General features: G+C 41.8%; 1 protein-coding gene across 1 annotated transcript; it reads left to right on the top strand.

Annotated features, from left to right (window-relative positions):
- Positions 1-2,061, top strand: LOC106959371 (relaxin-3 receptor 1-like). Its single transcript, XM_015051916.1, has one exon. It carries the CDS (start codon positions 570-572, stop codon positions 1,551-1,553), a length of 984 nt encoding a protein of 327 aa, XP_014907402.1. The 5' UTR covers positions 1-569; the 3' UTR covers positions 1,554-2,061.
- The last annotated feature ends 11,256 nt before the right edge of the window (positions 2,062-13,317 follow it).

Below are 13,317 nucleotides of genomic sequence, written 5' to 3' on the forward strand. Positions count from 1 at the left end.
AATGTAAAGCACTGGAAACTGGACTTGGAGCTGAGACTGGAAACGTCTGGCATTTTTAGAGATGAACGTATATGATCTTTCGCTGTCGTTTGGCCACTGGGTGGCAGCAGTGAGTTGTTGATGAACTTTCAGCTTATTTTGAAGGGGACTCACTCAGTTGCACATCTAATGTGCGTCTTAGCGGCTTCAGGTACGATATATCTAACAATGTCATCATCATTTATCCATTAAACTTAAACGAAATTATTTATGTTTTTTGTTTGTTTTTTTTATGCTTTTGGAGAAGATGATTTGCGTTCGTTTGCGCGCAAGCCTGATGGATCCAGCCTGCATGATGCTCACCAGTGAGCATCAAACCCCACCCCTGGTCTAAAACACACAGAGAGAGAGAGAGAGAGAGACGGTGGGTGGAACTGTCCTGTCACCAGGAGCCGCAGGCTGTCATATTAGACGATTGTGCGTCTTCAAGAGGAGATGAGAAGTTGGGATGGCAGCACTCCAAGCTGAGGCTCCGTTTGGGAATACACGTTCAGGCGTTTAAATTAAACCTCCCCCCAGATGCTGACAGTATGAGTGAAGTCAATGAGAGCGTCTTTCTGAACAGGTCACTGAGGCCGGACCTCTTCAGCAACCTGGAGGACATCGACGTGACGGCTGACGGAACTCCGGTCCTCAGATTCCTCATCTGCCTCGTCTACTCTGTGGTGTGCGCCGCGGGGCTGGTTGGCAACCTGCTGGTCCTCTTCTTCATCAGGGTCAGACAGGAGCGCAGGAAGTCCAGGGTCAACTTCTTTGTGCTCAACTTGGCGGTGACGGACCTGCAATTCGTCCTCACGCTGCCCTTCTGGGCCGTGGACACCGTCATGGACTTCAGCTGGCCGTTCGGAGACGCGATGTGCAAGATCATCCTGTCGGTCACCGTCATGAACATGTACGCCAGCGTCTTCTTCCTCACCGCCATGAGCGTGACCCGCTACTGGTCGCTGGCCTCGGCTCTGAAGAACCGAACCGTGCAGAGGTCGTGCTCCGCCAAGTGGGTGTGCGCGGTCATCTGGACTCTGGCGACCGTGGCCACCGCGCCGACGTCGATTTTCTCCACGGTCACCAACGTGACGGGAGAGAAACTGTGCCTGCTGAGGTTTCCTGGCGGCCAGTACTGGCTGGCGGTGTACCACATCCAGAAAATAGTTGTGGGTTTTGTTCTGCCCATGTCCATCGTGTCGGTCAGCTACTTCATGCTGCTGCGCATCATCCGCAAGCGCAGCATGAAAACCAGCAACCCCAAACGGAAATCCCAGGTGACCAAGTCCATCACCATCGTCATGCTGTCGTTCTTCTTCTGCTGGATGCCGAACCACGCCATCACCCTGTGGAGCGTCCTGGTCAAACTGAACTTTGCCAACTGGGACAGTGCGTATTACATAGTCCACACGTACGTGTTCCCGCTCACCGTGTGCCTGGCGCACACCAACAGCTGCCTGAACCCGATCATTTACTGCCTCATGAGGAAGGAGTTTCGGGACAAACTGCGGGGTCTGGTCCGCAGGACATAGTGGTTTTAAAGGCTCAGGGAGCGACTTAATGACGCGCGTAATGTGCTCGGCAAACTGTAACCAAGGCGCACTGGATGCGCAAATCGGAACCCATCAGCACGCTTCTTGTCGCTCATTTTTATGATAAGATTGTTCTGACCCCATTCAGAGCTACATGAATGTTTTACGTTAAATTATTAAAAAAAAATAATAATTTGCTACGTTGCTTCGTGAATATTTATGCGTCAAAAAAAAAAGTCGTCCACGGGTCGTGCGTAAAAGCGCATCACAATCATCTATGTATTTTTGTGCTTTTGATATTACTGGGCTGATTATGTGTGGTCAGTCGCTTTCCATTTTCATCTGTGAATGTTTTAACTATAAGTGCATTTATAGAAAGCTGATGGAGCCGTGCGCATCAGTTTTCTCCCCCACAACAGCAACAAAAAGAAAAAAACATCAGAGCTAAAATGATTGTTGTAAATAGGCAGCAAAACCTCATGTGTGCCAATAAAATACAGCAAGTTCAGACTATTTTATTTATTTATTTATTTATTTATTTATTTATTTATTTATTTATTTATTTATTTATTTATTTAATTGTCCAAGTGTCTTGAAGAGCGATGGCAATTACATATTTTTGCTTTAGTCAAGGTTTGATCTGATAGAAACAGCGAATAAAATCTGTGTGAAACAGAGCTGAAACATAAGCAGTACGCAGCGGAAATAGACTTTCAAATGGGCACCGATTTTCCCCTCAGTGTCACATCACAGGAAATTAGCTACATGTACACGCAGAACGCGTACATGGAGCAAAAGGACTGGGATAGCCATTAACTGAACTGAATGCATAATGAAAGGACTTGACTAGAAAGAGACCAATTGCCAACAGCCCCATTTTGTGCCACATTCAGTGCTGCGTTTCTTTCTTTCCCTTGTTTTTTAATTAAAAAAGGACTCCCTTTATTTAAAAAAAGACTTTTGTTACCTTCACTGACTATCTGACACCCTTACCTCATTTACCTCAGAGAGATTTTTCTGACTCATTTGAATTGAAGCAAAAAAATTACACAGACATGAAAAAGCATTTAAGTACTGATGTCCTTCCACTTGGGTTGTTTGTTACTACTTCTTTGCAAATTAGTCTTTTCAAGTGTAAAGGTCTTTGTAAATTAATTTTCCATCTACGTAATCTTAACCTGTTAAAGTGACTCCCTTCGAGGCCATGCATTAGTTGGTAAATAACTGATGACTTGCTGAGCATATGCACATGCACACACACACACACACACACACACACACACACACACACACACACACACAATGGAAGTGAAATAATTAATCAGTTCACGTTAATGAAACATGGCTGAGGACTGAGAGTGGGTGAGAGTCATCAGAGGAAGAGCAGAAAGTGTTCATGCACGTTTGTCACGTCACGTCCACAAACGTCAATATGGTTTACTGATGCTTTATGATGATGCTTAATTTAATTTGTCCACAACTGAAGGAAAAGGAAAAGTGTGGCGTTCGTTTGTATTAAACCCCCTCGAATCATTTTTCACTACATTTCCAATGATTTCCCGCACAAGAAATTGCTCTGATCTAAGCCATTCTTTCCGCAGCGCTGGCTGTGTGCTTAGACTCACAGTTTTGCAGAAATGTGAATATCCGCTGCAGTCTTGCATTGTTGCATACATTTTATTTTTTTTTTATTTTTTTTGGGATTTCCACCTGTGAATCTCTGCAGCTCCTCCAGAGTCGTGTACCTCTTCCCTTCACCTATCTGCTGCATTCCTCTGTCTTCATTATGCTGTTTGTTCTCTAATTCTCTCCAACAAACCTTCGAGGCTTCAGAGGTTGTTTGTTGCAAGGCTGTGAATTATGAAAGAACACACAGAGATTTACAACATATAGGGTAAATAATTGTGAGGAATAATAGTAAAGTACAAAACTTAAAACAAAAAACATGGTTGTAAAAGCGGCTACCGTCCAAAGCAAAAGAAAGGACCACAATCATACTCTGAAACCCCAAACCAACACCTTTTCTTTCATGCTTTGCTTCCAGGGAGTCTGACATTCAGCTGAAAATAAATGTTCAATTGTTTCAATTGAACATTATTGTGTTTTTCTTTAGGCAATGATTTATTTGAAGTTCTTTACTAACATCTACAGCAAAGTGCATGTTTTTTCAGCATTTAGCTGATGGCGTCCTGTCAGAAAGATCCATCTAATTTGCTTGGCTCAGTCTGTGAGAAATGCCTCAGATTTCAAGTTTGACAAGCACCTATAGTAACTTTATTTATTAAAATGTGAGATGAAGTAAATGAGAAAATAGCAGGATAATCCTTGTTAGAAATAGAGGAAAGAAAAGGTCAGACTGAAAGATACCATTTAGGAAGTGACTGGAGAATCTGGAGTTTATCACATCAGACAGAAAACTGGACCAAAAATCTGAATTTGTGTCCGGATGTAAAACATTAGGGTACAGCTGTCCCTTTCTCTCTGTCCTTGCACTGTGAAGTACAAGAGAGATAGACCAGTGAGCTGTGAGCTGCTCGACTGTGCAACACCGAAGGGAGCTGCAAAATTGATGAAAATGTAAAGGCAGGGAAGAGCCATCAGATTTTCATCCGCTCCGCCATCTGGAAACTGGCTGATTGACGAGGTCTTAATTTTTCCTGCTTGTCGGTCTTAGATACGCTGTCATCAGAGTAAAAGCTTATCCAGACCAGAATATGAAACAAGCAAAAAGTCCACAACTCACCTGCAGCCTCGCAGATCACGTCACTGCAGCAACACAGGACCATCTTGATGCAGAGCAGGGACAGCCGAAACCTAGAGGAGGGCTGTAGACGTCCTCCTGGAAGCTTTAAGGCCCGTTCCTAAAGTAAATCGTGAGAAAGGATTTCAAGATCTGAACTCTGAAGGTTAAAGTTGCCAGCACAATTTTTCTTTTCAAACAATCAGGCACTACACATGAAGTCCATCCATCCATCCATCTTCTTTACACCCTTGTCCCTTAGTGGGGTCGGGAGGGTTGCTGGTGCCTATCTCCAGCTAACGTTCTGGGCGAGAGGCAGGGTCACCCTGGACAGGTCGCCAGTCTGTCGCAGGGCAACACAGAGACACAACCATGCATACACACACTCACACCTAGGGGCAATTTAGAGAGGCCAATTAACCTGACAGTCATGTTTTTGGACTGTGGGAGGAAACCGGAGAACCCGGTGTGTGTGTGTGTGTAACCTGCATAGATGCAGCCAAACCTTTTAGTTGTGTGTATGAGAACACTGCATGGATTTCAGGAAAAGTTGGGGACTGAAAAAAAAAAAAAAAGAAAAACACAGAATTGGTTTGTAAACAGGACCAGCTCAAACTATGATAACCATCCACGATTATTTGGGCAAAATTGTTTCGAAAACATCTGGTCTGGTCAATGATTTATCAAGTTCAAACATTTTTTTTCCCCCTGTTACAAATATCAGCTGGGCTGGTAGATTCATAATCTCAGCCCTACCAGTAAACGTCGCTGATCAGGATCAAACTCTAAACTTGTAAAATTTCACTCTTTTGCAACTGGAACATAACTTGGATGCTTCAAAAACATCACAAGCTTTTTATCCACCGTTTTGCTTCTTTGTGCCAGCTGTAACTACGGTGATGTAGTCATCCTCAATGCACACAAAGTAATGTTGTTGTGAACTTTAAAGAAGAAGAAGAAAAAAGAAAAACCAGTGGAGGTAGAAATCTATAGTTCATTACCCACTCAGTAATAATTTATTAGTGGAAAAATTCACCCCCACATGGCGTTTTGAAAAGGTCTGGAGTTAAGAGATTGTTTTTCAGCTGTTTGTTTCTCAGACTAAAGTTTCTTGAGTGGCTGCTGACAGCAAATGAGCCGCTGAGCTCTTTCAAAGTGCCAAATAAAGAGCCGAAAGCAGTGAAACATCTGGTGTTTTGTTTGCCTCCTATATTAACTCAGGGAGAAAGTATTGTGTTGAGCCATTCTTTCGTCCCCGAAGAAACTGCATAGGCTCGGCTTTTTCCTTATTCATGAGAAGCTCATTGAGAATGCCTCTTGTTTAGACCACGATTCGGTATTTTTTAAAATCATGTAATTGTTGTAGCTCTAATTTCATCATATGTAATTGCATTAAAAAGAGCACAATTAATCTTAACATCTGTGTCCAAGGTGAATTTATGCAAATTTATGACGAGATACATTTCATACAGATAACCACAAGGACAAACTCAGAGCCAATACTTTCATCTTTATTAATTTTGTTCTCATTGTTTAAATAAATTTTTCTTCGGTAAAATCTCGGAACGAAAACACTGACCGGGAGTGTCAAAGCCTGACTTAATTTAAAACAAATACACAACAAACCATTGTATTGTTAGCTCATTGTTATCATGCATTTGTTTAGTTGCTGCTCCTGTTTACAGTTTTCCTAGAAACAAATTGAAATAAAAAGAAAAGGAGGACGTGTGAAACTTTGCACATTCGTCAATTCTCAACAGGCAATTTATAAATGTCTAAAATAAATGTAGTAAAAATTTAAAAGGGAAAAAAAAAATCAACCCAGCACCCTGCATTAACGTAACTGCAGTATGAAACAGCTTTCATCGGGTCAGGACCTAAATCGGCTCAACGAGGCTCAGCTTAACGTCTAAGTCTGACCTTGAAAATCACTGCGTGTGCATTTTTCTTTCAATTTTTCATCCAGTGGCAGCTCTGCTCTGTGTGTAGGTGATATAAAGTATATAGTGGCTTAATGAGCTCTCCTCTCTGTTGTGATTAGGTGAAATGACCTTTAAAGAGCATCATAATCATGTTTTATTCTGATGGAAATGTAAACGTGTTGTAATGAACATAGCCCTCAGATCTGCTTCAATCTAAGGGTTATTATTATTATTATTATTATTATTATTATTATTATTATTATTATTATTAACATGAGAAAAATATTTTTATGACTCGTCAACTTCTTTTCCAACTTGAACATTTTAAAAAGGAAATGCCAAACAGTTTTTGTTGCCTTACTAATATTGAAGTTAAGCAACTTTTAAAAAAACTGAGGAGTCCTTCCTTTATGGCTCAAGTTTTTTTTTTTTTTTTTTTTTTTTTAAATATTTTTAAAAATTGTCACTATGACGTGATAGTATAATATGAGACAGACAATCTGTGGGAAAAAATATGCGTACACAGGTGTGATTGGCGGCGCTAAGACCCTCCTCCTGGCTCTGGTTGGTCGTTTCTGACTGAGCGATGTATTACTGCAGATGGCAGTAGGAGCACATGGAGGAAGCAGAGGAGCTTAATTTTTTTTCCTCCCACAGATTATCTGTCTTAAAAATATACTTTCACCACATAGTGACAGCTTTGAGAATATATTTAAAAAACACATATTTTCCTATAAATGTCACAAACCGCAGCTTTAAAATGAGACGGTGATTAAATCCCACAGAAGTGACCCCTGAGATTGTTGCTACTTGGTGTTTAACACAATGTTCTTCTTCATCAGCTTGTACTGACAGGATGTACCTGAACTTTTTTTTCAATTTCTTCCTGCTATCCACGTAAATGTCTGTATGAAGCTGCTGTTGGGTTATGCAAACTCAGTTCAGGTTAGTGTAAGTCTGCAAGAGATACATGTAACACTGTGATGCAATGTCCTGTGAAGTGGGGGAAACCTGGAGCTGGGGGGCTAAGCTGACTCACAGGTGTACAAGGTCAAGTTTCAGACTTCAGCATCAGTGGACTTAAAGTGATTCTGCATTGGAGTTTTTCTCTCACTGCTTTTAACCATCTACTTTTATATTTATTGCTTTGATGTACAGGACAGAGGGCGATGCGGTGCCAAAGTGTTTTCAGGCTGAATAAAGAAAACGGAAACTATTCCAGACGGTCAGGGACGATGCTGTGTCCCTGCTCCAGCACACCTGAATGAAACGAGTGGTATGCTACCAGGCATTTGCTAAACTTTGCTAAAGAGGTCATTCAGTTAGTCTAAAACCTGCAGGACAGATTTCAGGACCAGCGTTGGAGACCCCTGATCCACACGAGCAAGAGAAAACTAAAGAGACAGAACTCCAGCTCTTTGGAATCAAGTTTATCCTTGCTTTTTTTTTGTTTGTTTGATTTTGTTTACTTTCTATAGGAAGATAAATGTTTAGTAGGACCTGAAGAACACCATCCAGTCTGACGTGGCGTAAGAGATGTTTTGCTTTGGGGTGTTTTTCTGTTTTGAGTTCAGGCTAATTTTACAGTACTGAGAGGACAATTCAAGCATAAAAATCCAAAAAGCCTTTTTTTTTTTTTTTTTTTTTTCCCCTCATCTAAAACCCTGAATGCTGGATTTTAGACGGGTCGTCCAGTGACACTATGACCCAAAACTTACTGCCAACGCAACAAAGGAGTGATAACAGAAAACTCACAACAGTATTAGGACCTCAACTGTACAGAAAGTCGTAAAGAGACCAAACTTTTAATTGCTAAGCTAGCTCTGACTGTTGTGTTCAAACCTGCAGATCAAATGCATGATGCATCTTTTTTCTGTTGTACATAGAAGCAGCAACTTCTCCAACCAAATCGTGTTTGTTTGGCACATATTTCAGCCAATCACATGCAAATCATTTCATATTTTGGTAAAGTGTTTATGATTGATGTTCTGTCTAAACCATAAAAAAAATAATAATAAGAGATTGGTTAATGTGGATGAGCAAAATTCAGGAGATGATCCAATTCCTGCACTCTATTGCATAACCAGTTTATCATGACCCAAAGCGATGTGTGAGATGAAGAAGGAGTTAACTCTCATGTCTTCTGCCTGAGCGGAAACACACATAAATCTCCTAAAACAATCAGGTGTCTGGCTCTCAGGTGCAGCTCTCTCTTGAAGGACCGGTCAAGTCTCGAAAATGGCGTCTCTTGACATTTTGATAAGTGTCTCTAGTGCTTGCAGGTGCTTTAATCACGACGAGGCGCTCAGGTCTAATAAAGGTCATCTCCTGAGCCGTGGAGGGCGCTGACATTTGGACAAAGCATTAAAAGTGCCGATGAGGTCCGACCGCAGGACGTTAAACATGTGTCTGCTCGCTGCAGCAGAGCAGAATTAGAGGAAAACCTTAACAAATATGTGCGCAGTGTTGGTGCACAAAGTGGATCTTTACTTTAATTAGTGTCCAGGTTTCCATAGTAACTAGGGATGCACAATATATCGACATCGGTATTCGCTGATTTTAGGATTTTTCTTCTTTTTTTTTTTTTTTTTTAACCATATCTGCATCAGTCTGATAAATAAAACTGGTTTGATATTGACAATCAATGTCTATATCCAATTTGTTGCTGTCTGTGTTTCTGAAGAGACATTGTGTGATGCAGCACAGGATTATGGGAGGCCTAAATGAAGCAGGGAAGCAATGGAGGCAGCTTGGTCGCTTTTATACGGTGTCAAAAACATAGGTAAAAATTACATGTAATATTAGTAAATGTCAGCTATCGGTTTTAACAGCAGTATTAATACTGGACATTGATAATGGCCCACATTTTTGTATCGGTGAATTCCTAGTATCACAATAGCAATCCTGTAGAAACAAAACCAAACGTGGAGCGAACGCAGCAGCAAACAACTCTACCTCTCATACAAAACCTTTCCATAAACAGATCATTTATTCTGCATTAAATATCTCCAAAGCTGAAATCCCACAAGTTCATGACTGAGTTCTTTATTTGGTCTCACATTTTCATTTAGTGTCTATTAACTTCCACTTTGGGCCATTATTGTAATAAATAAATACTGGAGATATTTGGAATTTGTTGAAATCTAAAACCTGATTCAACCCCCAGAGGAGACTCATTTCTGCTGCTAGTACCACAGATCCGGCTCTTTCACACACCATCCTCTCATTTCAGGTACTGAAATGAGAGGATGGTGTGTGAAAGAGCCGACACCTGCTGTAACCGTACAAGACGAAGGTCCACTCAGAGACAGGCAGCAACACAATATCGTTAAAACCGAGGCAGAGACCCTGAGGTTCCTGAGCAAGACACTCTCCTGTCCTCAACAAGCCCTTAATATTCTGCCCATGAAAACCACAAGTACAATTAGACACAAGAACCAAACCTGCTAGAGTCTATCCCTAGAATGAGGCTGTGATCTCACTTTGTTTATTGTCTATTCCAAGCAGCACTGAGTGCTCTGAGCCTGGATGTTATACGGGGAAGAATAATGGGCAGAGATGAATGTAACAGCATATGGCGGTGAGATTTACTGCATTTTCACTTCCTGCGTGCAGACACTGTGTGTGTAGCAAAGCAGTGGAACTGAGGAGAGGTTGATTACTTCAACCCACGTATCTGTACTTTCACAATCAGGCTGGAATGGTTTCAGACTCTGGAGTGAGGGGAGGGAACATCAGCATGAAAACCTTTCTCTTTTTCCTTCTTTCCATATGCAACTCAGTAGGATTCACGAAATCCTCCTCTATACGGCACTCACTGTATTACACCAACAACAGGACACGTGTCCGGTTCTGCTCCAAAAGTGGCCACATCGTTCGGTCGTCCTCTGCGCTTCACTAAAACCCGCCACGTTCTTGAATGAGAAGGATTTACATCCTGCATGCACCGAGTTCCAGCCTTCCCGAAGGCAAGAAAACTCACGGCAAAACTGCTGTTCCTGGGTTTTTAATCTGCTTATAGCACAATTAATATGTCTATAAATAATTGTTGTAGTTTAAGCCAGAGTCTTCCAAAGGGTGTAAAGGTGCCTGTCAGTGGAAATGTCATCATCCACAGGAGCCCCCTCAGGGTTGCTTCCTTTTATCTGTTCTCCGCAGCAGCAACTGCGTCAGGTAATCCGGAAATCTGATGATGATTCTGTTATGCTTCTTCTGAGTGATGAGCTTCAGTCGTCAGCCAGTTGTTTGTGAATTTGTTGACTGAGCGCAGCTATCAGGGGACGTTTTCATGTCACCGGGACATTTTATTTGCTGTAAAATAACAGGGCTGCACAGCAGCTCCCACTGAGAAGCCTTTTTCTATCCTGCCTCGCTTCACCCATCTCCTGCACTCAGCCTCAGCTCTCCTCCCCCCCTCTGGCTCTAACGTCTATTTGGTGCGGCAGCTACGGAAACTCCTCCACCACCGCAAGTGTACTTGTTCATGTTGTAAAAGCTTTTACTGCAAACTCAAAAAGAATACTCTTTAGCGGGGGGGAAAGTCTGAGGTGTTGGAGAAGCCCTTGGTCCAGAATACGGTGTAATACAGCTGCCATTTAGATGAAGTATCCATGTTTAGCTTCACAACTATTGGTAATTCCCAATGGATTTGAACATAACATCATTCGCAGATTCAAGTTCTGACCTTGGAGGCCAAACAAACATAGCGTTAGCTTGGTTGTGCTAGCGGTGTCTTCCTGTTAAGTGGGAGAGGTTCCTCCCCACTGTCGCCGTAACCTGAAGAACGTGGCTGGCGACTTAATATCCAGGAAGCAGAGAAGATATTCCACAGTAGCATTTCCTGGATGCCACCTTCACTTGTTGACAAGCTCTGCTAATCCACCTCATTTGCTTTTGCCGTTCCTCTTTAAATTTTGATCTGGTTGTACAAGTAAAAATATAGGAAAGTGTCATCTGGAATGTGGTTCTGGAACCTAGAATTTCGTCTCAGGTAGGTGCAAGGAGGTTTCCTGCAGAAACAGAATATCGACACCACTTTTGACTGTAGGAATTTGGTTCTTTCTATGAAATGTCTGCAGAATATTTCCCCAAAAGTCCTGGAGACCATCAACATGCTTTGTGGGGAAATATGAGAGTAGTTGGGACAGCAGTGCTTTTTCACCTTTGAACCCTCCACCTTGTCTGACGTTTTGTCCATTTTGCCGAGACAAGGCCTGCAATGCTCTATATGTTGTTCTGGGTTCTACTGTGACCTCCTGGATGACTTTTTGATGCCCTCTTGGAGTCATTTTGGTACGTCAGTCACTCTGGGAAGGTTTTCCACTGCTTCATGTTTTCTCCATATTTTGATAAAGACTCTTTCTGAGGTTTCTTGGAACCTCAAATCCTTAGAAAAGGCTTTGCAAACCAACAGACGTCAGGGACTTTGCTTCTCATGGGTTCTTTAATTTTTTTTTTTTTTTTTTTTAGATCAAGAAATGACACAGTATGTTGCTTCTTGGTATATTTTTAGTCTCCTTCTTGTTGTCAGGCAGGTTTTTTGAGTCAACAGGATAAGGGGATACAGTATGAGGCCCTGGTGTTGAAATCAAAACAAAAATGTGGTTATTTATGATTTAACAAAAGAGGTGATTATTTTTTTCACAACTTGTATATTTAGTTTGGATTTTTTTTTTCCCTCAGTAAATCAATAAGTAGAGAAATGCATTTAAATTTTTCAGTAGACATCATTGTCTTGCATTAACAAGCATTTGACCATCCTAAACATTTAAGTAGGACAAAAAGAGAGAGAAATAAGTAAGGTGAAGAATCCTTTTTCAAAGCACAGAAACTGTTTTTGTATTCTAAAAAGCTGTGAGACCAATCATGAATAGTTAGAAGTTGTTTTTCCCCGGCCACATTGCGTCTGCATCCTTGTGTGGCAGAGAAACGAAGCTGACTCAGTACTCTGTCCGGCAGCACGCTGTTCCTCGCTCCCAGTGATGTTCTTCCTCCAGACTTGTCGAAGGGCTCAGTAAAAACCCTCGGTGAAACAGAGGACCAGCGTAGTCCAGCATACAGTCAGGCAGAACGAACACGTGTCACTTCATTACTCGGTAACGTCCGCACGACAGCCCAAATCGAATTCAAGTCACAGATGCTGCCAACCGAGCTACCCCTGGATCTACTTCCTGCTGTCTAATCTCAATCACACAGCCTTATCTCTGTCCTCAGGAAACCTCGGCTCTGACTGGCGTTGGTTTCACTGGGCAGGGAGAAAGCAGAACATCGCTCTCTGCTCTCATAAAGCTCTGAATTAAGAGACTTGAAGCTCTTTTTTGGGAGCTTTTAAATCATCCTAAAAAGATTTAAATCCTACAGTGAGAACATGACAAATAGTAAAAACTGTCTACAAACAGAGTTAGGGAATTTCGTCACAGCATTTAAGACACGTGGCTCTCTCTGTCTTTCTGAGTGAAAAGCGTGGAGCTGTGTCTTGGACTGCTGAGAGCTCCAATTTAGAAATGTTAAACTTTGGAACAGAAAGGGCAGGAAGCAGCTGCCGACCGTGAACCTGTAAGCTTCCATCTTTCATCACAGACACTGACTCAGACTGAACCCTTTTTCTTTGATTCTGTGGAGAGAGAGAGAAAAAAAATCCTTTACTGCTTTTATACCTTTGGGTTATTTTCTGCTCTTTGTGACGGAGCCACTTTCATCTACATACTTCCTTCTCAGCAGAAACCGTGCAGTGTCGCTCTTAAAAGGCACTTGGAAGCTTTCACTTCTGGAGCGCCTTAAAAGGTAAGTTAGGGGGGGGCAGCACTTTCACGTTTTCGCAGGTTTTCTGCTGTGTTTACGTTTCATTTTCCTCTTTTTCTTTGAATGTACAATTACCACGAGAGTTTAGGAATTTGTCAGATATGTGAAGATTTTACCCGCTGGGAAGAAAACAGGAAAAGTATATTTGAACTTAATTTATAGATTAACATGCAAATTTCTTTCCTGAAACACGAAAATTACTTTCTCATATGTGTCAAGCTACTTTCCCAGAATCTGTTGATTGCATTCTCAGTATTTGCATGTTCCTTAATATTATTGGTTACTTTTTAAGGAGATGAGG

The sequence above is a fragment of the Poecilia latipinna genome, unplaced genomic scaffold (assembly GCF_001443285.1).
Source record: "Poecilia latipinna isolate Pla-1442-1.1 unplaced genomic scaffold, P_latipinna-1.0 Scaffold1074, whole genome shotgun sequence".
Lineage (NCBI taxonomy): Eukaryota > Metazoa > Chordata > Actinopteri > Cyprinodontiformes > Poeciliidae > Poecilia > Poecilia latipinna.

Excerpts from the sequence above, each read along its gene's own strand:
- LOC106959371 (XM_015051916.1), top strand. The coding sequence starts at position 570 with ATGAGTGAAGTCAATGAGAGCGTCTTTCTGAACAGGTCACTGAGGCCG.